The 26,554-nt window shown below is 31.7% G+C and overlaps 1 protein-coding gene across 3 annotated transcripts in view; it reads left to right on the forward strand.

Annotated features, from left to right (window-relative positions):
* The window catches only part of LOC145690356 (WD repeat-containing protein on Y chromosome-like), a 156,901-nt gene that overhangs the window by 43,338 nt on the left and 87,009 nt on the right, over nucleotides 1-26,554 (forward strand). For all 3 annotated transcript variants that reach the window (XM_081765172.1, XM_081765173.1, XM_081765174.1), the window contains 3 exons: nucleotides 11,446-11,554; nucleotides 18,650-18,789; nucleotides 22,086-22,280. In XM_081765172.1, the coding sequence (XP_081621298.1) occupies nucleotides 11,446-11,554; nucleotides 18,650-18,789; nucleotides 22,086-22,280 (444 nt within the window). The remainder of the gene's footprint in view (nucleotides 1-11,445; nucleotides 11,555-18,649; nucleotides 18,790-22,085; nucleotides 22,281-26,554) is intronic.

Here is a 26,554-nt window from a genome sequence, read left to right on the forward strand (position 1 = left end):
GAATAGAGCAAAAAAAGAATGGAAGATATATTAAGAAAGGTGTTTGTTCTCTATGTGATGTTACTAAATCTCAATTCGTTAAAAAGAAAGATTGACTAGAAGAAGGTAAAAGTGTTAGAGAAGACATTATGAAAGAAATTCACAAACCTCCAAGAAAAAACACCCAAGGCTAAGTGTTGTTATAAAAGGTATTGATGATCTTTGGCAAGCTGATCTTGTAGAAATGGACAGTGGGGTAGTAAAAGGTGTTTCCAAATTAAACAAATGCTTAAATATTTACTAACAATTATTGATGTGTTCTCGAAATATGCGTTTGCAGTTCCTGTTAAAGATAAGAGTGGTAAGAATGTTGCAGAAGTGTTTGAATCAGTATTAAAATTAAAAAACCTAGCAACTTACAAACTGATCAGGGAAAAGAATTTTACAACAAAGTTTAGAGAGTTGATGAAGGAATATAATATTAATCATTACTCAACTTATAGTTGTAAAAAGTCTTCCATCGTAGAACGCTTCAACAGAACTCTTAAACAAAAAATGTGGAAGAAGTTTACTACGCAAGGAAATTATAAATGGATAGGAATATTACCGACATTAGCTAGCGAGTACAATAATAAAGTACATAGAACAATTGGTATAAAGCCTGTAGAAGTTAATAAAAATAATGAGCAAATAATATTAGAGAAAGTGCATAAGAAAGAATATAAGCGTGTTAAACCTAAATATAAAATTAATGAGTACGTTCGTATAAGTAAATCTAGAGAAAAGATAAAGCCTAACTGGTCAACAGAAGTATTTGTTATTAAAGAGGTTATTCCATTCAATCCACCAACATACAGAATAAAAGATTTGGATAACCAGGATGTTACAAGGAAGGTTCTATGAGCAAGAATTATTAAGAACTAAATATAAAGATGAGTACCTTGTTGAAAAAGTATTGCGTAAGAAAGATAATAAAGTATATGTCAAATGGCTAGGATTTGATGATTCACATAATAATTGGATAGATAGAGATAATGTTGTAGTTTAAGTTTAGTATGTTTTGTCTTTTTATGATTATTACTCATAAAAGGATTGGCAATCTAAAGGACTTATAATGAAAAAAGCGGTGGCCCCGATCCCGGACCATTGCTCTAATGGCCGGCTATTTCAACATATTTAGTAAAAATAGTTGTTTCGGAACCCCTTCTAAGAGGATGATGGGAGAGCTTATAATGAAAAAAGCGGTGGCTCTATATACATAATAAAAGGAGGAGCAAACACAACTATTAAGATAATCAAGGCAATAAATGGTAAGGGTAGTCTTTTTATGGTGTAATATCCATAAAAGGTAATATTTTAGTTTAAATAACGCTAATTAAAATAGAAGTTCGTTAAAAATCCAATCGAAACAAAAACTCAAATTCTTCTAAATCTCTCTTTTTCCAATGAATCTTATCTTTATATTTATGTATAAAACCTACTGTAACGGTTTCAATACGTAAATGGGACCATTGACCAAGAGTTAGCGTATCGAATATTTCATCTGATAAATTCATAATATATTTCTTAATAATACATTTTATAAGGAGTACATGATTCTGTTTAACAGCTTTTTTAAATAAATGATCTAACATGTCAACAGAAACGCAGAAGTTAATCACATCATCATATGGGCTATCATCAACATCTAGATCATCATATCGGTCATCATCAACATATATATCATCATATGGGTCATCATCATCTAGATCATCATCAACATTTATATCATATAGGCCATCATTAACATCTAGATCATCATATCGGTCATCAAATCTATATCATCATATGGACTATCATCAACATCTATACCATCAGATCGGTCACCATTAACTTTAGCATCATTAACTTTATTAAATAATAACACACATGACCAAATCAGGTTTAAGAGATAGAACTTGTTTAGTATCTACCATATTCGATTACAATTCTTCTGTATGTAAAAATATGTCATTTCATTTTTATATATAAGCTAACAAAAATAAAATCGTTTACGAATTATCTGATCAAAGTGAATACTGTATCATGTCTCTCAAAGTTGTTTGCTTAAATGCAAACAGTGTAGTCCCTAGAGTTATGGTAAAAGATTCTGCTGTTTATGATCTTTATTCCTCCGAGACTGTGAGAATAAAACCTGGGCATGCTCATCTACTTGAAACTGGAATCAATATAGACATACCAAAAGGATACTTTGGGAAAATATTTTCTAGATCAAGTTTAAGTTTGAAAGAAGATACAGATGTATGTGCAGGTGTTGTAGACAGTGGATATCATGAAGAAGTTATGGTAGTAATTAAGAAAAGAACATCTATGATGTGGTCTATCTGTGAACTATTTGGAGTTAACGTAATGCTTAGATATTTTAACTTTCTTCCTTATGGTAAAACTATTCAAAGATTTCAGACGATTGCACAGTTAGTTTTAATAAAACATGAATCATTACCATTCGAAGTAGTTACAGAATTTGATAACGAAAACGAAAGAGGTTCTGGAGGTTTCGGATCATCAGGTGCTCTCTAATCGAAGTAGTGGCTAAATATAAATAGAAGGTCGTGAGGAATCTTTAAATTCTAGAACAAAAGCTTTTGATAAACGTTGTCTCGATAAAATTCCTATCCAGCGTACTCTATCAGCATAATTTCTTATAAAGTTCTCAGATAAAGTTTGATGATATGATATACGGTCCCAATTAAGTTTGTCAGCAAACTCTAATAAAACTTCCGATAAACGTGAACATGAGCTAACTTTTTCCCAATCAACTCTATCAGCAAACTTTCTTATAAAATCTTCTGATAATTTTCTGAATGATATAATCTCCCAATCAAGCTTATCTGCATACTGTCTTATGAAATCTTCTGATAAGTCATTGTATGTTATACTCATCCAGTTAACTCTATCTGCAAACTCTCTTATGAAATCTTCTGACAAACCTGTGTATGATAAATCTTTCCAATTAATCTTATCCTTATATTTACGTATAAAATCTTCTGTAACATTTTCACTAAAACACATAAAAGACCATTATGTATATGTTAGTGTATATAATATTTCATCTGACAAATTCATAATATGCTTGTCAATAATATTTTGTATAAGACGTTAGTTATTTTCCTTAACAGCTTTATTAAATAAATGATCTACCATACCAATAGCAACGCAAAAATTAATCTAATCAGAATTAACTCTCATCTGGATCATAATAACTATCACTTGGATCATACTCAGCATCATCTTCATCATCATCTAAATAATAACAGACACGATTGAATACAGGTGTAAGAGATAATATTTGTTTAGCAAGTGACATGTTCAATTACGATGTTCTGTAAAAAAAATTATAGTTAACTTCATTTTCAAAGATTTTCTATATAATAAATATGGATATGGATTGCGATTTAATACATGTTCAACTTAAACTTATTCACGAAGACCTTAAACTTCTAGCAGCACTAATAGAAAGACAAGTACTATTAAAAGAAAAGGATATGTTACTAAAAGAAATAGAGTTAAAGTAAAAAAGAGAATGCAGAACTAGAATCAAATTAGGATAGTGATAAAGAAAATGATGAGGTAGATTCTTAAGTATATAGTTTAGAATGTAATTATATATGGCTTTTATGTGATAATCTCGTAGAAGCTGCTATATACTAAATAAGACGACTGTTAATAAAAAATTAAATCAGATCAAAATTTGCAAGGACAAGACTAGAAGATGAGTTTAAGTATTAATAGTAGTGTTAAGAACGATATAACAAAAATGAAATCAAATCAAAATTTGTAAGGACAAAATAAGAAGATGAAGTCTTTAGTTAAATGTACTGTAGTAGAGTTTAGGAGTATATGTACAGAGAAGGGAATAAGTGGTTATTCCTGACTGAGTAAAGCAGAACTTATTGATCGTATTAATGATAGCGGTATAACAAAAATAAAAACAAATCAAAATTTGCAAGGACAAAAGAAGATGAAGTCTCTAGTTAAAAGTACTGTAGTAGAGTTAAGGAGTACATCTAAGAGAAAGAGCAAAGAGGTTATTCCCAACTAAGGAAAGCACAGCTCATTGATCGTATTAATATGTATGAAGATGAAGACAGATTAAAGTTAGCCCAAACATTTCCATTTGAAGAAAACATCTTTGGAGAACCAAAGCCTAAAATACTAGATAGAAAGAAAGCTTTAAAGCTGTTTCCATTTGAAGAAGTAATTGAGGAAACTAAACCAGCACGCCTACCTATTAAAGTAGAAACAGAAAAAACAGCATTAAAAAGAAATCACAGGCCATTAAAGTCGATAACATAGATGGAAATAAAGACCCAACGAAACTTTTAGATGTAAAAAGAGTTGCTATTAACAAAATCATAGAAGAGCTAAAGATCCATCCTGTTAAAGTTAATTTTGTTTTCATTTGTGACTATATCATAGAAAAACAAGTAAAAGAATTTAATTTTAAAACGTCAAATAAAAGAATATTAGAATCAACTGACTTAGATGAATACACATACCATGCTAAACGAAAACTTCTTAGAGAAATGGAAGAATTTCAAGGTAGATGATCAGGATGGACATTGCACGAAATTAAACATTTAGAATTCAGACTAAACAAATATGTACCATTAAGAGTTTCTTCCTATATTGAACTTCCTAAACCAATTAAAGATATGAAAGCAGTAATTAATGTTCAAAATAAAGACAACAAATGTTTCTTATATTCTGTGGCAAGTTACTTAAAAATTATGGACCGTGAATAACATCCTCAAAGATCTTCCAACTATATACAACTTGTTAAAGAATAAAAACATAAATATTGTGATGGGATTGAATTCCCTGTACAATTAAAAGACATAGTAAAGTTCGAAAAGAGAAGTAACATTTCAATTAACGTTTATAGTTATCATAAGAAATATAATATATATCCACTTCAAATCACGAAACATAAGCAAGAAAGACATGTTAATCTATTATATATAAAAGATGAAGAAAATAATCATTATTGACAGATAAAAGACTTATCAAGATTAATAAGAAGTCAAGTAACAAAACATCAGAAGTTGTACTTCTGCGATAGGTGTTTAACAAGACATTTTAGAAAGGAGAAGCAGTTACAACAACATGAGCTATATTGTAAAGAACATGAGGCTGTTAGAATAGAACTTCCAAAACCGTATGACAATCAAATAGAATTTCAAAACTATAATCGATCTTTAAGAGTACCATTTGCAATATATGCTAATTTTGAATGTTTATTATGTAAAATGGAAATAGAACATAATTATTCTAAAACAGTAAAATATCAGAAGCATGTTCGAATGAATTTCTGTTACTATATTCAGTACTCAAATGGAGATTACAAAAGCCCTGTTAATTATGTTGGTCTAGATGCTGCGTAAGTATTTGTTGAAATGTTACAAAATGAAGCAATAGAAATAAAGAAGACATACGATCATCATCAACTTGAAATGGATATTTTAACTGAAGAGGAAGAAGAAATATATAACAGCTCAGATAATTGTTATACGAAACTTAAGTGATTTACCACCAGCAGTTGAAACACAAATAAATACATTTAAAAAGAAGATACAATTCTACAAAGATAAAAATGATATGAGAGACAAAATAGAAGTGGAAATGTGAGTTAAGAAGATGTTTGTATAAGATAAATAAAAATAAAGCAAAGATAAGAAAGCATGATCATTTAACTGGATAGTTTAGACGTGCAGCTCATAACTATTGTAATTTTAATTACAACAATCCTAATTTTATTCCAATATTTATTCACAACTTAAGTGGTTATGATACTCATCTGTTTGTTAAAGAGCTTGCTTGCGATACAAATGAGATAAACTAATTGCAAATAACAAGGAAAAATATATATAACATACTCGAAATACGTGAAGCTTGATAAAAAGAATGGGATCCATTAACGATTTCCAGATTCATTTAAGTTTATGTCAAAGAGTTTAGTAGAATTAGCGAATAACCTAACAAAAGAACAATATAGAGAAACATCAAAATACTTTCCCAATGATCTATTAGATTTTGTAATTCAAAAACGTGTGTATTCATATGATTGTATTGACTCAATTGAAAGATTAGAAGAAACAGAACTACCACCAAAAAAAATGTTCTTCAATAAGCTTACCCAAACTCATATAAGGGATCAATAGTATGAACATGCAAAAAGGGCTTTGAAATTATTAAATATTAAAAACCTTGCAGAATATACTGACCTTTATACCAAAACGAATGTGTTGATATTAGCAGACGTGTTTGAAATTTTAGAGACGTATGTATAAAAGCTTATGGTTTAGAACTTGCTTGGTATTTCGCTTCTCCTGGCTTATCTTGGAATTCAATGTTAAAGATAACAAAAATCAATCTAGAAATGTTGATGGATAAGATATTAATGATAGAGAAAGATATAAGAGGTGGAATATCCCAATGTAGTAAAATATGTAAAAGAAACAACAAATATATGGAAAGCTATATCAAAAATGAATGTTCAAAGTATCTAGCATATTTAGATGCAAATAATTTATACGGTTGGACTATGAGTCAAAAATGCCCTATAAAGATTTTAAATGGGTTAAACCTTACATAGATATAATGAATATTCCAGATGATTCTGAGGTAGGTTATACATTAGAAGTTGATTTAGAATATCCGAATTATCTACATAATAAGCACTCAGATCTGCCATTAGCTCCAGAAAACATTTGCTCAACAGTATAAAAACAATTAAATTATTATTAACTACACCTTATAACAAAGAAAGTTATGTTATTCACTATAGAAATTTAAAACTGTATATGTGACGGGATGGGATTAAAGAAAGTTCACAGAGTATTAGAATTCAAACAAACGGATTGGTTAAAGAAATATATATAATTTGAATACTAATATGAGAACGAAAGATAAGAATAATTTCGAGAAGGACTTTTACAAATTAATGAATAATAACGTATTCGGGAAGATGATGGAAAATATTAGAAAGAGAACGTGTATTACCCTAGAATGTGATCCAAAGAAGATAGGGAAATCAATAGCGAAACCAAACATTGATTACAGAACAATATTTACTGAAGATTTGTGTGTGATACATATGAAGAAAGAGAAATTAAAATTCAATAAACCGATATATGTTGGAATGAGTGTATTAGAATTATCAAAACTATTAATGTACGATTTCCATTACAACACTCTGAAACCTAAATATGGAATCAATATAGATTTATGTTACGTGGATACTGATTGTTTTATATATGAGATAGAAACATATTACTTCTACGAAGATTTAAAAGAAATGGATGATCTATTTGATACAAGCGAATACGAGAAGGATAATAAATATGGAATAACACTAATAAACAAAAAAGTGTTAGGCAAAATGAAAGATGAAAACAATGGTAGAATAATGACTGAATTTATTGGATTAGATCTAAGATTAATGCCTTTAGAATAGAAAATAAAGAAAAGAAAAAAAGCGAAAGGAATAACTAAATATGTAGTACCGAAAGAGTTGAAGTTTGACGATTATAAGAAAACCCTATTCGATAATATAAAAACATAGAAAGATATAAACCTTATTCGTAGTCAAGCTTGATATATACTATAGCTGTTAATAAGTTAGCGTTAGATCCGAGTGATGATAAAAGATATATATTAGAGGATGGTGTAAATACATTAGCTTGGGGACATTATGGGATAGAAGAGAAGTAGATATAAGTTAGTTATAGTTTTAGATATAAATTTAGTTATAATTCTTAGATATAAGTTAGATATAAGTTAGTTATAGTTTTAGATATAGGCTTGTAGATGCAAATTTCGTTATATTTCTTAGATATAAGGTTTTATGGATATCATAAATCCCATGCGTAGACCACAAATTGTCCCTGTGTACAATATATTTCAATGGCACATTGGGTAATATCGATGCAGCATAACTTAACTAAAGTACTGCGCTAAATAATATTGGTTAGTGGAGGGTCAGTCAGGGGTGTGCTAGAAGTGATGGTCAGTCAGGGGGGTCCTTAAGTTATAGGCAGTCAGGGGAGAGGATGTTGCTGAATCTAAATTTGCCCTCTACTAGCTCAGGAAGTTTCCTGTTAAAGTCACTTAATAACGCATTTAATTCAGAAACCCTAGAATAACTTACTTTCCCTATTCTTACAGGTCAGTAATTTGCAAATTTATATTTTGGACCAGTAATGGTTAGATTATATTATTAGGTAAATATACATAGAAATGTTTTATGTTACTGAAAAAGCTAACAGATTTCGATTGGATTATATCTGAGAAATAATATTATATACTAATTCAAAAATTAAATTCGCTAATACTATGTCAATATATTCTCGGATGTATAACCTCAAATAATATTAGGGGGGAAAGCTCAGCTATTTACAACCACTGCACTAGAAGCTGTTTCATAGAAAAATACATCTTAACTAGAATGAATGTAAGAACGTTAGTGTATGAAATTAATAATGGAGTGAATGAACGATGGACTAAAGTTAATAATTAATTAGCAAGGAACTCAAAACATATTAGAACTCAATCAAATTTAAGAAAATTTTGTCTGAACTCCTGAAATGTTTTACTCTAAATAAATTTCTAATTAATATGTGATAAGATACAAAAATTTAAATAATAGAGCTAATTGTATTTTTACAAAATAATAGCTTTAATAAGCTTTCGGTAACGTTGTTTAAGATAACTAATTATATATTTCCAGTATATGTCTTTTTCACACGAGTATGTGTACTTTTCATGGTAAATTCTATTTTATACTACTGTAATTGATTGAATGCTAAATAAATAAATAAATAAATGAGACAGATTTAGCTAATTTAGACTTGGATAAACTCATTTAAGAGTCTTTACCGCAGCAAAATTAAACTACCGCAAATTTTAGAGTTTTCTGCAATATCTTCAAAACAAATAAAACTAATCGAAAGGCAAACACGTAGTACACTAAACAATTTGATTTTGCATGTGATGCCTGAAGACTTTTGGTGTGCCACTATTTACACAAGAAGCAAAAAATGTTAGATCTATCGACAATTGCGAACAGTACCGGCCACGTTGGCTACTTGGCGATCGCCAAGGGTCCAAAGCCAGAAGGGCCCCGCAGGGATCATGAGGCGAAAGACCTGTAGGCCATGGTCGAACTTTCGCAATCGCAAATACTATCTTGAATCTTTCTACCAAAAAGGTTGCGAATGCCTAAGTTCAGCTTTCCGAAAGAAGTCTTCTCTGGACTCTGGACTCTGGACTCTGAAGTCTGCTCATATCAGTAGGCTCCGTGAGCCAGTAAAAGTTTGTTCTTAGCAAAGGCTCCTCTCTAGTCCGTAACGTTAAGTTTATATATAGGCCTATATATATATATATATATATATATATATATATATATATATATATATATATGGGTGGGTGGGGTTTTAAGGACCCGCGCCAAGGGCCCTCAACTTGGCCAATCCGAGACTGGTTGCAAATCGAAAGCAGATAGCTGAGTTGTGATAACGGTATCACATACAAAATAATATTGTCTAGTGCACTACGTCTTTGCTTTTGATATTTTATTTATTTTGAAGATATTACAGAAAAACTTTAAATTTAGGGCAATTTAATTTCGCTGTGGTGAAGACCCTTAAGGAAGATTATATAGAATTATTCATTTTCTGGGAGATGCGACTCAGGTAATTACGATTTTGAGAAGATTCATTTGGTGATGCCTAACAACTTTTGTGAAATGATGAAAACTTTAACTATCTGGAGTGAATGATTCAACCTAGCGTTTTCACTCTGTCCTTTTCACAAGGTACATTCGCAAGGTGTCCCCTCGGGATTCGTGTAAAATTTATTTAAATGCAAAGTTCTCCGTCGCCCAATGTGTATTGTACTAATTTTAGCTGCTCATACCGGTAATTTGCATATTTATGGGCCTTCATATATATCCGGAATTCAATCATATAACGTTGAATGTTCGGACATAAAATTGCTTTTAGTTTATTTAGATGTAACTGGATATGAATGTGGGCATCTGCAAAACCAATTGGATCAAGTACTGCTTCTCTGACACATGTTACCCACCCCGGCCGCTATCTTAAATCCTCCATATTGGATTTTACTTAACGTTTTTCAAATGGGAATAGGTGCAAGTGATACATCAAATTCATATATAATTTTCTCGGAAATTTATTAGTATAGTGAGTTTTACCGTAGCTTGTACCGTTTACAAGGTATTGCATGTTAAATGTCAGGCACTTCACGAATTTTGAACCGATTAGAAAGTTGTGCAGGTACCGTGTGTATATGTAATATTTTACGTGATTTGTCGATGACGAAATATTCTCTGAACGTACATACTTACAAAGACACAGATGCCAATACGGAAGTGGTAGATCTTCACCCAAATCTGGTCGTACCTGGATTTACATTAGGCATTTTGATCCTAATACAATACTTCTTTCTTATAGTATAACAAGAAATCATTAGCGCCCGAAGAAAATTTTCTGGGGGGGCTCAAATTCCTGGTTTCTATATTACGTTTCTTATTTTTTATTTGTATTAAAAAAATCTTAAGAAATTTAATACATTTCAGTGAGTCAGGGGTCTTGGGCCCCACCCTGCCCTCCCCTTCGGTTGCCCATGCAAGAAAGTAATGACAATTACAGAAATATAATAAGATTATGACACCAATGTTGTAAAGCGTTTGTTTTTACCTATAGTATTTTTCCAGTTAGAAATTGTTTTGATTTGTAAACATAAAAAACGTAAGCGTAACTGATATTACTCCGCAATGTCTATTCTCGAAGTGTCTGGAGGGATTTAACACGCAATACCTTCCAAACGGTACAGGATATGGTAAAATTCACTACACCAGTGAATTTCCGAGAAAATTATACAAGAATTTGATGTACCACTTGCACCTATTTTTATTTGAAAAACTGAAAGTTGTTCCTATATGAGGGATCCAAGATGGCGGTCGAGGAGTAACATGTATCAGAGAAGCAGTACTTGTCTACTTGATCCACTTTGTTTTGTATGTGCCCACATTCATGCCCAGTTACATCTAAAGAAACGAAAAGCAATTTTGTGTCCGAGCGTTATAGAAGCCCTAGTGTATGATTGAACTGAATTCCGGATATAAAGGCCCATAAATATGCAAATTACCAGTATGGACAGTTAAAATTAGTATAATACACATTAGGCCGAGGAGAACTTTACATTTGAATCAATTTTACACGAATTCCGAGCGGACACTTCGCAAATATACCTTGTCAGAGAACAAATTCCTGTTTTCCAATATTATCAACAGTAAATTAAATTAAACACTCCATAAATACTAATTTAAGTACCATCTCAGATTATTAATATTTTTTGCTGAAAATGCTGAATAGTATTTTGCTGAATAGTATTTTATAATTACAGGATTTTACATTTAACTATACAGAAGGAAGGTATTTAACTCTCAGTAAAGATGGTGTAATTCATTGTTGGTCTCTAGATATGAATTGGGAAAAAACTTACGACGTAAACAGTAAGTTTATATATCTGTGCAACATTGAATAACATTAAAAAGAATAAATAAATAATAGTACTGTATCTGATTAGAATTCAGTTTCTACAAAAGATAAGTTTTAAGTAAATCTATTCGTGCATAATGAAACACTTTTAAAGACAACTTGTAATGCTTATGATAAATATTTAGCTGTTTAATTTAATCCGATTGGTAACAAATTTATTGAAGGCAATTTTGCTAGTAAGTTAGCTTTATTAATTAAACTGCTGTTTTGAAAAGCAGTTTAATTAATAAAGCAACAGTTATATTTATGTTTCCACTTAATAATAAATAAGAAGTATACGATTTTAATTATGTTGTCTCAATATGTTTAAAATACATTCTAAATTGATATTAGAAGCAATAAATAAATTAATAAAAATAGCTTGTATCTACAGTGGATAACATACTGCTTGTTTTCAATACAAACTAACTGTTATGTTTGTCTAGCATAATAGATAAACAGAAGAGTTTTGTGTGAGTCTTTTCATACTAATAAACGTTAAGTCAATTTATATTCACACGTATTACTACTCCTTATAAGCGTCGACGCGAAGAAAACATTCGAGGCGCTCATTGTTGCTCAAGCAAAGAGATGCGACAGAACTCTCCCAACAGCAAGAGATGCACTTCCAAGACGATGAATCACTTTGTCCTAAATCACAGACGATAAATCGTTTTCGTAACGAAATATCCCTCATCCCTCTTAAATGTCATGGAAATAAAATAATCTGCCAATTTCTTTTGGCAATTGTGCGATTCAGTTGTATCTAGAAGAGTTTTCTGTTCATATTTGTTGATTTAAATGAATCAGTTCTGCGCAAAGATTTAGAGCAAAGAGGTTCGCGTAGTAAATAATAATAAATAAGTGTATAACTTGAAGTGATGGATGATTGGTTTGTTCCATAAGTTAATATGTTTTTGAACTCTGTTACGGATATCTCTGATTAGAGTTGAATAAAGTAAATTACTACAAAAATGAGCAGTGTATAGTTCTTTTATCATTAGCTTAATTCGTAAATAGCATAATGTGTTAATTGATTGGGTCTCGTAAAACAACATTTTGCCCGACCTAAATCTGAATTCACGCTTCAAGAGAGAAAAAGAGGAGTAACATGGTTTCGTTCTCTCTATTGTAATTATTCGATATTGTGGTTGGTATAGTGCAGTAGTACTTGCAACATTTCCAACAAATGTGTATATCAACAGCCTTGTCACAAGATAGAAAACGGTCATTTTTTTAAATTGCTAATAGGACCAAAAGCTTATGAATATCTGAATTATTTGTGTTCATTAGATACACTGAATAATAGTTGATGCTTGCAAATTTTGTTGTGAAAACAAATGAGTTTGTAAAAAGGTTCCGTTTCCACAATATTAACCAAGAAAAGAAAATCAGACTATGGCACAATTTATGTTAACTCTAAGAATGCAAACGTCATATTGCAATTGGCAAGCATGTCTCGCAGGACCAATTTGTATTTAAGGGCTCGTAACAAAATCACTCGGAGACATATATGCTAACTGCACAAAATCTAACATTTCAGCAAGCAGTGGATCTGACCAGTGCAATAGAGTAGATAAATCTCAGTTGGGGTTCTTTAAAACCAAACGTTACGTTTCTCAACACATGTACCAAATAGAAGTGGGAATGCAACAGAGACAAATGAATAATCACACAGATTATCAAGTTCATTTTCCGTAGCTTCATCACAGTCTACTTGCAGTAGTTGCGGACAGGCATTGTCCACTTAGACATGCAAGAGATGTAGAAAAGTGCACTAGAAAAAAAATAATTTTGTCCAGCTGGGGTGAGAGATGCTTCCGCTGTTCAGCAGAAAAGTATTTTGCTTGAGCGTGTAACGTCATACACGCATCAGAAGAGCATCAAACATATAGATAGTGGAGGAGTTCCGTCAGATATGGAAGGCACAAAGATAATGGAGATCAAAGAATTCTAAGATACGTTTAACTTACTAAGATTAAATTCGATTGAATTCTTATCGAAGAAAGACGAGTACACAGATGAAGTACACTTTTTGGATCTTCGGAGAGGTTTGAAAGGGGAGTTACCTAGTATTAATCACGGAGAAAATTGTAATACCTTCACAGAAAGAGTTGTGGTGTGAGGATATCGGAAAATTAGGGGCGCTGCACATTGACAAAGCTGGAAGGAAGAAAAAGATGTATTCAAATAAGAGATCCGAGTGAAAGTTGTTAATGGTTTCTCATAGCAGTGAAGAAAGAATACAAGCAAAGGTGAAAAAGGCAAAATCAACTAAAAGTAGAAGAAGATAGGAAATATAGAAGTAAGTGGAGGGCAGAAGATGGAATAAAAAGAAAGAAGGAATCGGAAAAATAAATTCATGGGACGAGAACGGAAAGGAACGAAGAAGTGTGGATCGAGGTAGAAAGGAATAGATGCAATAAAGGTATTAAGCAATGAACCAGCTGATATAGGAAATATGATTCATTACGATACTAATGGAACATTATAAATTATTGAAGAAATTGCTTCAGAATAAGAGGAAAAAATTACTTTTCTTCATTTTGACATAGATCGGGAAGACTGTTGATGGAATGAAATAAGGTGTTTTTGTAATTGCCTACCAAGGTATTAAGGTTTCGAGTAGACATTGCTAGGAAATTGTTTTGTAGATATAAGAACACGAAAACACCATTATTGGTGATCTCGAGGGGTCTGAATCCCTAGATTTTGGCGCCTACGCTGCTGCTGAACGCAGTTTCTTCTGCATACGTAAACAAAACTCATTATTTTGGAAAATATGATCCTTCGAACTTCTTAAAAATATTTTCTATTGTACAGTCCGCAGCAAAAAATTTGCAACATGAGCATGTAAGTTTATTGTGAAACGACGAAGTCTTTTACTCCAAACTAAGTGAGCAGGGGAGGACGCCGAGGTTTCTCCTCGCGTAATTCGTGCCACTTATACGTTATGTTGATTCCCTGCGCTGTTAGGCGTAGTTTCACAATAAACTTACATTCCCATGTTGCAGGTTTTTTGCTGCGGACTGTACAAGCTTTGCTCTTAACTGACTTGAATCTGATTCAAACTGCTCACTGAGCAAAACAACACATTTATTGTAAAAAAAAAATATTTACGTGTAACAGTTTCATCAACTATCCACTTTGACTTCACACTTGATAGTGTCTGATGAAGCTAAAGTAGACTGTTGGCAAAAATTATACGTCAATATATATATATAGATATATATATATATATATATATATATATATATATATATATATATACAATAAATGTGTTGTTTTTTTTCAGTGAACAGTTTAAATCAGATTTAAGTCCTTAAAACAAACACCCTCACAACAAAATATTATTTATTTTATATATTTGGAAAATTATATATCTTTAATGAGAACTTTTTAAAAGTGTGTGTCAGTGATTATTTTCTGACTTAAATAAAAAGAGCTATATTGGAAGGTAGTAATTAAAGTATTTCAAATGAAAAAATTAAGTAAACAGAAATGATTCTAACGAAAACATCCAATTTTACACTATATAAAGAAACTAGAAATACAAATATCATAATTAGTTATTGAGCGAATGAAACACAATTACAATAATAATTACTAACTCACCTAAATAATATTCCTTTTATGTGTTTTATAGCCAATTCTAAGTGCTTTCTACGAGCATTTATCTTCAGGGCTTATGATTAATTTTTTCCTATGTTGGTCTTCCACAATGTCCATAACAACAGTGGTACATACATAAAAATATATTTATTGGGATTTTAGTATAATTTGGTTAGTGTACTAACAATTAAATTAAACTTTTTTGTAAGTTTTAGGAATCTTATTCTTGTAATCTTGTACGATGAAAATTGAACAATGTTGCCAAATTAAGCACTGTTGCCAATAAATGTTAAATTCAACCTTTTTTGTCATTTTTGTATGCCTAAAAGATGTATTATAAAGTATTTACACTCTTAAACTTTTTTTATTGATATAGTTGTTATTATCGTATCCCAACCCCCTTCTCATGGTTTCCTATTTCAGTGTTCAATAACAGGTTATATAATACGCTTCAACTACGTTTCTTTTAATATTAGAAATGGTCCAGTGTAAGATTTCTAACCTCTCAATTGTAAGTTTTGTAGTTTGGAGACGTTTTGATAACCTTGATACAGCTTCTCTAATGTATTTCTTTAATTTAGTACCAATGTTCCTTTTGGTTATTACTATTTGACTAACATTCCAAGAAAAAAGATCTGATATATGCCAATAAGCTGTGTTTTGCACGAAATAAATTTTATATTGACTAAAAGACCTTTCCATTTTTCTAGGAGGCTTAAAGCTAGGATTGTGTCGTTTACCTATTTTCCTTAATTTTTACGATATCCCTGGATACAACAGGAATGAAACCCACGGAGGTGGAGAGTGGGTGTGGGTCTTGTATACAATTTTTTTTCAAGACTTGTTTTCACACGCTATAGAAAATATTGTGGCCTTTTTGTTTCAATATTTCCATCATTGTCACAAAATAAATCCAAATTTAAACATGTTGTTAGTAATAGTTTAGAGGTAAAGAATGAAGTGTCTTTCTAGTTAATGTGGATCAATTAAAATTAACATCAATTGACATTGTAGACATGTTTACTTACATACTTTAAAATTTAGCTATCCTTTGTTTACAAAAATGGCTTACATTTAATAAATTAAATGACTTAAAAAAATTTATGAGCTATCAAAAATGTTAGAATCATGTTTATAGAATAACATCTTTTAATTCGAGGATCGAATCTATTGGCAAAAGAGAAACTTAGGTGGATAAGTCCTTTATCGTAGTATTGGCTCGTACAGTGTTAAACCACTTGAAATGATGCAGATGACATACTGTAGTGTACAAAATGAAGAACAGTTGCATTTTCTTTTAGGTAAATAAGAGAGTAACGATTGAATAATAAGAATTAATTCTGCAATTGAAAAGGAAAGTAACAAATTTCGTAAAAAAAAATTTGGATGTTATGTTTTATAGAAAATGTAATAAATTTCAATCCAAAGTATACAGGAAACCTTTAGCAAGTAATATATTTGTAAAAAGGAACTTCAGGACATTCTTAGCAAAACCCAAGGCTAATATATAGATAAGCGTGTGTATTAGAACTTTCTGATTGGTAACACTCGAGGAAGATCTAGCCTAAGAACTAAATAACATATCAAAACTAGTGTATATTATAGATTACAGTCCCGTTATCATGGAAACAAAAAGCCCACAACATTTGTATGGCCTAGAGAAACGGGTCTGAAGAAAATGTGTATACAAGAACCTCAACCCCACTCCCGTGGGTCTCATTCATTGTTGTATTCAGGGATATCGTATAAATTAAGAAAAATAGTTAAAAGACACAATCTTAATTTTAAGCCTAAAGACATGGAAAATATTTAAGTCGATATAAAAATTATTTCGTCGAAAAAGACAGCTTACGTAACGTGAATCAGTTGTTTTGTTCTTGGGACGTTATCTATAGAAAAATAACCAAAAGAAACACTGGTACCACATTAAAGGAAGACACAAAAGTCATGTGAGTTAAAGAAGCTGTCAGGATTATCAAAACATCTCCAAGCTATAAACATACAATTCAGAAGCTAAAAGTCTTACTCTGGGCCACTTCTAACATTAAAAGGAATATATTTGAAGCTTATCATACAAGGATAATGAACTCCCTATTGGAAACTGAAAAATAAACTCTGAAAAGTACTATAATACCATCATTACCAACTATAAAAAATACTATAAATACATTATTATTAGGGCAACCCAAAAGCATAAAAAGCATAACAGCAATTTACGCATATCTTTGGTACCTTGAACATGGTTGTGGTTGTCTAAGTTTCCAGAAGAAACTAATTTTAAAAGCATAATAAAGCATAATTTTAGAAAATAAAGCATAATTTAAAATATATAGCACAATTCTTGGAAAATTCTGTTTAACTGCAAGTTTAATATACTGTATTCATATTTTTTAAAAGTAATATTTACAATACAAAATCATTGAGAACATAACAATGAAAAAGCTTATTTTTAATTCTGTAAACTTTTCGGTGTAATCCTTTGATGTGGGGAAAAGAAAAAAAAATGAAAAGAAGATAACTTTCCGCTAACAATGAATAGCACACAAGAACTCCACACTATATTGTTATGTGTAGCTCTTGATCTTGAGCACTTTCTGTACTTTTTGGTGGCATCTTTTACTTTCCCTTTCTGTATACACCTCTAAGACGCACACAAGTAATAAAAAAACTGACTCGACTAAAGCATATCTCTTTACAGTGCAATAAACAGAAAGTTCATTAAATATTAAAGAAACTGGTTGCATAAAATATTAATAAATAGATCAAGATATTTAGAATATTTAATTTATAGTAAATATTATACATTATACACGATTAATGTAAAACAATGGTTGAAATTAACACTAAAGCATAATTTGGAAAAAAAATAAAGCATAATTAAAAAATAAAGCATAATGTGGGTTACTCTATTTATTATACATCTTTTAGATCACACAAAAACTGACATAAAAAAGAATTGAATTTAACATTTATTGGCAATAGTGTTTAATTTGACAACATTATAAATGCAGGAATTTGAATATCCATCAATTGATAGATAACAATTTTTCATCGTAGAAGATTACACGGATAAGATTCCTATTTTTTAAAAATATATTTAGCTATTAGTGCACTAACTAATTTTATTATATTATAAATATAATTTTTAGAAATATGGAAACCATAATCAGCATAGAAGAAATTCTAAGCCTAACCGTGAATATAAATGCCCATGAGAAGCACTTGAAATATCGGCCATAAAACGCGTGGAAGGAATATTATTTAGATGAGTTAGTAATTACGAGTATCATATAGTTTGTTTAGTCTTAGTCAACTCTTGTTTTTGTCACAATTACAGTTATTACAAATAATTGTAATAGTTTACTTTTGATGTTAGTATACATGATTGTAATAGTTTAGTTTCAGTCAATTTTTAATACTGTTTCATGTTCACATTCTGTTGTCTTTTACAATTACAGCTGCTTCAAAATCCAGCGTACAGTCAAGTATCACAGATATGTTATCGCTTGCTGATATCAATATTATAGCAGTTACTTCGACAGAAAGAGACATGAGATTTTTTGATACAACAGCTAATAAATTTCAACTTCGAACTGTGGTAAGTTATCCAAAACTTGTCTAAACACAAATGCTTATTATTATTATTATTATTATTATTATTATTATTATTATTATTATTATTATTATTATTATTATTATTATTATTATTATTATTATTATTATTATTATTATACTTAATAAAGCAGGGGTGGATCCAGGACGGACTTCTGGGGGAAGCGGTGTGTTGTGATACTTATACTTAGAGCTACTTTTAAGAGCTCCAAACTCTGGGATGGGTTTTATTTATATATAAAATTTTAAAAAGTTTCCTCTTCTGGGGGGGGGGCGATCGGGGCGATCGTCCCCCTGGATCCGCCACTGTAATAAAGTAGATTTTTTTAAAAAAAACAAGAAAAGAAACATTATATTAAAGTAAAAGTAATTATTACAGTAATTGTTTTAGTACTGTGTGTATTAAATGAGATTTGGACCTTACTTTAAAAATGTCATGGATAATCAAACGATCTTTGAAAGTATCTTTACAGCTTTAAAACAGAACATCAATGAAGATGATTACAGTTGCATTCATTATTCTTATTTATTGGTAACGCTTGGTTGTCTATCAGCTTTTTCTTCCGCTTTCCTTGATTAGAAAGTATGAAATATTTCCGTTAAACGTTCCACAATTATTCGTTTTAGGCTACAGGAGACAGGTTTGGAAGAGATGTAAATGATGTCCTCAGCCTTTGGCAATTCCTAGTGTATATATATATATATATATATATATATATATATATATATATAAAGTGAACCTGAAAGAGTGCACAAGAGTGACAGCGGTGCCAAATTAGAATCGAAAATGAATCCTGACAACTGGAACGGAACAGAAAAATGTGCACATACTTCGAGAGGTGATTCGTGATATAAAAAGAAGTCAAATGCAGGAGGACTGTTTATTCATATTTCTGTTCCGTTCCAATTGTCAGGATTCGATTTTCGATTCCAGTTGCCACTCGTGTTACTCGTACATGACACGGAATTCGACAACATGCAAGAGAGGACTTTTTGTCTTATTTTGATGTTACGAATCACCTTCTGAAGTATATGCACATCTTTCTGTTTCGTTCCAATTGTCAGGATTCGATTTTCGATTCCAAGTTGGCACCCCTGTCCCGGAGACTGTGCACGTCATATATATATATATATATATATATATATATATATATATATATATATATATATATATATATATGTGTGTGTGTGTGTGTGTGTGTGTGTGTGTGTGTGTGTGTAATATTTCAAGCAGAATTCAATTTTCCTTCTCAAGTAATTTTGAATTGTACTTTTCTTTTTAATTCTTTTAACTTTTTATTTTCCCTCCTATTTGCATTCTTTAGCCTTTTTTCTGTTGCTTAATGGTGCTGTTCAATAGATAAATACTAAATCAATTCGCTTCAGATGTAAATGAATCTGTTTATGGTCTGTGAGGATTGATCAGCTGAAACCTGTTCGTTAACTATAACTACAATATGATGTGAAAAAGGAAATGCGTAGTTATGTATTTTACGGCCACTTTCCTTATTTATGTACAGTAGATTTGTTTTATCTTTTGTCTTGAGGGTATAATCGCTGAAAGATAGCGTTCCGCACCTACAACGTCTCCAAACAAGATCAACGTGCTGGCATACAGTTCCTCATTGTCGAAAGATATCAATCAGCTGAAGTGTTTCGTCGGATGACTGATTGTATGGCGACACACGCGTATCAAAAACAATGGTATATTGGTGATGAATATTTCCAGGAGGACATATATGAAAAAAATATTATTTCCGGCTCTCTCAAGCCCATGGGACAATTATGCCACTGCTGCCACTGAGGACAATTATGCAAAAGCTGAAGCTACTCGTGAGAATACCCTTGAGCAGTTGATCTACGACCGAGTAATTCAATATGAGCACTGCTCAAAAGATTCTGAAATATCTTGGATATCAAAGTGTGTGCACACTGGATTTCCAAGATGTTGACGGAAAGACAAAAACTAGAGCCTGTGGCGTGTCCCCTTGAACATTTATCGTGCTACCAGTTGGAGGGGGAAGACTTCTTGTTGTCCATTGTTGCTGCGGATGAATCATGAATCCAGCAGTTTGAACCTAGTTCAAAAATTTGCTATGGAAACATTCATCATTCCCACGTCCAAAGAAATTCAAGCTAGAAGCATCTGCAGGAAAGTCATAGTTACCGTTTTCTTTGACTACTATGGACCAATCATGCTTATTTTTAAGGGACAAGGAGAAATCTTTCATGCCGAACTCTAGTGTGCGACTTTGACTCTGCATTTCCGCATCCATTAAAAAAATACCTAGTTAATTTACTTCTGAGGTAATCGCGTTGCACGATAATGCCCGTCCCCATGTTACATGCGAAATTCAAAACTTGTTCCGAAGATTCAATTGGAAAATATTCCATCACTCTCCCTGCAGCCCTGATCTTTCACATTTTTGGTCCTTTAAAGATGGTGTTGGAAGGCCAAAAGTTTCACTCAGATGACGAGATGAAGTCATTGTCTGCCAATAATTGGAACGCTAACCTTCCAAATTTTACACGGATATTGTAGATTGGTCACTCAATGGAACAAATATTTGAACACATGTGGCGAGCTCTTCTGAAGTACAAATAAACAATTTACTACAAAAAACAAACATGTCCAACATTACACATTTTCTTTTTTGTGACAATAATGGTTTGTAATAGGTCAATGGATCGTTTAGCGCCGAAATGACACTTATCCGCTCAATAACAATGGGCATCACGATGACTCCAATTTTCAAGTTATGGTGGAAATATAGTAAAGATAGTTTTCTTCATTTTTTGCCTCTCCTGCAAACATTACGGAATGTGGACATGTTTGCTTTCTGCAGTAAGCAATTCAAATGTTGTGAAACACACATTTTGGATGCCTTTACACTGTGTATAAAAGGTAGTTAAATGCCATTGGTACTTTCGGAGATTTTGTCTGCAAACAGGTTTCAGCTGACATCACCACATATAAGAAACACTCAATGTTACAAACGTAGAGTGTATACTAAACTCTACTAATTGTAAAATAGAATCTGAAGATTATAGAAACATTTATAGATAGTACATTATTGATATTCTTTACTTTAAAAATTACTGAAGATTTTTTAAATATTTGAAAAAAAGTAAGGAATCCCTGAAATTTAGATCATGAATAGTACGATAGTGAGGAAAATAATTTAATCAAACTATTGGTAGCTGATTATTCTCAATACAATTATTTTTAGTCCCTAAAATTTCTCTCATCTTAAGCTTATTATTTTTGTACATTTATTAAAGATATACTGCATGAACTACCCTGTGAATACAATGTATTACTATTTTGCACAAAATCCAGCAGAAGATTCTTTCATCGTGTTGGGTGATATTGGAGGCAATGTAATTGTCTTTTTCCTCCGAGGAAAAAAGAAGTTAATTTTTAGTCAATTCTCAAGTACTGATGTTCGAAGAGTTATGTATAAGGATGTTCTGAAGGTACGTATTCTAAAATGTACTGTAAGTACAAACCAGAACTGCCCTAGGAAATTGTATATGTCACATTAATACAATCAAATGACGGGAAAAAAATGTTTGATCGGATTGAAATTATTTTTTAGATGTAGTTATTACTAACCTCGAATGAGTTTTTATCATGTTACTTTAATTAAAATGCATATTCTAAGCGAGATGCGGGTCTCATAATTTATGAGAAAAATTGAGTCTCTCAGGAACCTCTTAAGCTGGGAAGATGACTCTTGGTATCAGGGATAAAAGTGAGGGGGAACACGAGTGGACGTCGTTCCCTCACTTCAAAAAATATCTATGGCGTCCCTTCACTTTGCAAAAAAAAAAAAAGAAAAAGAAAAAGAAAAGAAAAAGAAAGAAAAGAAAAAAATGTGCAAAGATAGGCACGGGGGACGACGTGTGCCCCTATTTTTTCAGATCCACTTTTACCCCTGCTTGCAGAGTCGGATTTAAGTTTGTTAGGGCCCTGGGCTATTGAAGGTAATGGAGCCCTTTAAGTATCAAGATGAACGTAGACATCTTATATACAGAAATGCTAATGATATTTTTTAGAAAGCAGGTTAGTAGAAGAGGGTCCATTACTTACATTACAGGAGTCTATACAACACGAAGCACTGTTGCTATAAGTAGATTTTAGTTTATTTATTATTTTTCTTATATTTTGAAAATGTACATCCAGTTGTTTCCTTTGAACTTTGGGGCCCTAAGCTATAGCTTTAGCTCATATGTTACGTAAATCCGGCACTGCCTGCTTGGTATATAAATTCCTTATTAAAAATAAACGTTCCAGCGTATTTGAAAGTTTTTTTTTTTTTTTTTTTTAAGGGGGAGCAAGGAACCATTTTATACATATATAAATTTACTTGTGTATGTTCCAGCATAACTCTGAAACGCTTGAAGCAAGTTCCCAAACTGGTTGTGACTTACAATCTAGAAACAAATACTTTGTAGGTAAGACCGTCTTAGAATCCTTCGGGAGAATGCGAAGGGGTGAAATATGCAATTAATACAAAACGATTGTTGTTGGTGTCGTATCCATAGTTTTGGGGGTCTCTGGATAAATAGTGACAGTCCTGATACTGTTTAGGTCCAAATTAATACCCCATCAGTATGGGAGATGGGGAAGGGGTAGAAAATGGTTTGCATCTAAAATGGAAAATAACCAATGTTAGTGTCCAATCCGCAGTTTAGAGGTCGTTGAAATGAATAACGGAACTTGCGATGTCGCTTAATTCCATGTCTATCTTCCATCGACATAGGGATGAGAAAGAGTGAGGAGTGGAGTGGAAAGAGGTGACGTTACGAATTTTTGTCCTTAAGTTGGAAAGAGGATTCGACTGATATTAGAATAAATCTAATAATAATTTTGTATTGATGCGACATACTTTATATTGTTCGTAAACTTTACCTTTTAAGGCTAACGCTAATTATATAAAAATTACCACTGCGGATATTGTCGATATATATTTCTGTTACAGCAATTAATTTGTAATAAAATACAGAGAATTACTGTATTATTGGATTGGATCAAAGTCAATTATGTCATTTTAGTAGTTAAAATTTTAAAGCTTAGAATTATGAATTACTTGTACCTTGTTTTTCAAAGTTTGAAACTAAATATTACTAGTATGATGCTTTTTGATAGGTAGCCTACTTATAACATTACTAGTTACTGAGCCCCAATAATTTGGGATTTTCAGTTACAATTTTCCATAGAACTTGAGTATAAAGATAATTCGTTTTTTCTTTATTACATTGCACATCACAACTTGCTGCTCCTGGGAATACATTCTGGTGGTTTATGACTAGCGAAAAATATTGAATATATACGCGAATCCGAGAATTAATCAGGGGCGTAAATAAGGGTCCCGCAGACCCCGCATTGCGGGAGGGCCCCAAGCCATCATGGGTCCCCAAATCGTGAAGTAGACGTAGAGAAGGGGCCCCACTTCACGTTGTCTGCGGGGTGGCCCCCAAGCTCTTAGTTACGCCACTGTAAACAATATATATATAACTTTTGAGATTGATATTGATATACAAACAAAAGTATGTCTTTTCATCTTACTGTGTGTATATGCTTTTAAATTCAGCTATTTAAAAATCATTAACATCAATAACAATATTTGTCATTATCAGAATTATTACCGATCTCCCGAAGATCCTGTTTTGTATTATTAGTTTACCTTCTTCGTAGTTTACTCAAAGGCATTTTAACTAGAATCACAGAGCTATTCTCCGCTCCTATATCCTGAACAAGCGATATATCCCGCGCATCTTAGATCTTTCGACCTCACTTGCTGTTTAGCACAATTTTCAAAACAATTACATAACACTCCAGGTCGTCATACTTCTGCTGAGTGACCAAAGTACGGAAAATTCCAAAAAAATATGAACTAAAATCTGGAATTCCCATTTTCCTTCTATGATTATGAATCTATAATGTGTCCGCTCTGAGGTACTCTTCTTTGTCTCTTTTTGTAATATTTTTTCTGACGTTGAACTTACCATATCAAGTTTATTATTATAGTAGTCATTTATATTTTTAACCTTGAACTTATCACATTTAAATTATTGTTATATTAGTTATTTATACAACTAGTAATGTGAGGAAAACTTATGATTAAAGGCAGCAATACTGGCACCAGGCCAAACGGATTAGTGTTTTACTTGTGATGTTCGCATACAAGTAGTCTGATCTTTCAACTTGCAGTAGTCAACTGGCTGAACTTCACTCATGAAGCAAAGAGAGTTAAGGAACATCAAATCCATAAGTGCTATGTTACGAACTTTCACGTTTGCGTCTCGTGTGTGGGAACATCTAGGAAGTGTCGTACAAACCACTTACTTGTCTTATTTTATCAATATATGGCTGATTCTCATGCTAATAAACATAACTGATCCTTACTCAGAATAACAACTCATTTCCACGAAAAAAAAAACTTCTTAATTTATAATGAAAATGAATCGCTGGTGGCCCTTGTCACGTATGGCATGAAGATATAGCCTGTAGAACGGCAGAAATTTAAGTTTCGTTATTAAAAAAAAAAAAAAAAAAAAAAAAAAAAAAAAAAAAAACTTCCCGTAGGGAATAAAATAAAAAATAGTAATAATTAAAAATATGGACTTTTCTTTTCTTGAGTACAAGACGTCTTAAAAACATGCTTTTTACACCTCCTGTGATTAACCAAAGTACGCTGTACAAACTATGACTTTATCAGTTTTAATGAACATTAATACTTGCGTTCCAAAATTCGCTCGACTGGATAAAGTGTCAGATCGTATCATAACTTATCTGTTGGACGGAATCACAAGAGATATGGTTTTTCGCCATCTCGTGCCAAGTAGATGCGAAACCTTATCATGAACTTAACAGACTCTCTACACAAATTGTTTATGACCTACTAACGGTAGTATTTTAAACTTGAAGCAATGAGTACATGGGCAGGCTTAATAGAAAAACTAGAGTTGATATCTGTTGGCACAAGAAAGAAACACCTCTGCTTAAAGGCAACACTCAATAGATGGCAACATGAACGACTCGATGATGCTGTCCCTTTAAGTTGGAGAGTTATAACAGATTATCTTGAATCTCAATAATTATTTGCTTCATGAATTTTACCATAGTTTAAAAAATGGAATTAGTCACTTTTGTTTATTAAAAATGCTTCAGATTTAGAAAAAGAAATTATTATCGCCAAAAGAACATTATTACTCTTTAAGTAGCTACTTGAGAAACATATGAAATATAGTAATACCTATAAAAAAAATTTCATTTCTGTAGGAATGTAGGAAATATTATGAAGCTTTTGTGAAATTGAGTGAAAATACAATAATTATCTTCAAATTAAAATTCTCAGGCATTTTCACACAATCTTAGGCAACTAGAATTCACACATAAGAACAAGTCGTGAGTACAAGTTTAATTTGGCAGGCTGCCCGAGCACATCGCGAGAATATAAACAACCAAGCTTCAGTTTTTAAAAGAAACACCTACTGTTAGTTTCTTGAAATTCTCTCTATGGTAGAATTGGCTCATTGAATTACACATCTTTAAAAAGTCCTTTGAATGGAAATATTAAAAATGGAAGAAAAGTATAGTGGTGAGGCAATTTTGGTAAAATGCATAAGAAGTATGGTACAAATGGTTCAAATTTGCAGAAGAAAATAATATTAGTAGGTGTTGAATGTGCTCTCCACGAAAATTCAGCATTCAGAGATATCACAACATATTCAATTTAACATCC

This window comes from Thermobia domestica, chromosome 7 (genome assembly GCF_964235325.1).
Source record: "Thermobia domestica chromosome 7, izTheDome1.hap1.1, whole genome shotgun sequence".
Classification (NCBI taxonomy): domain Eukaryota; kingdom Metazoa; phylum Arthropoda; class Insecta; order Zygentoma; family Lepismatidae; genus Thermobia; species Thermobia domestica.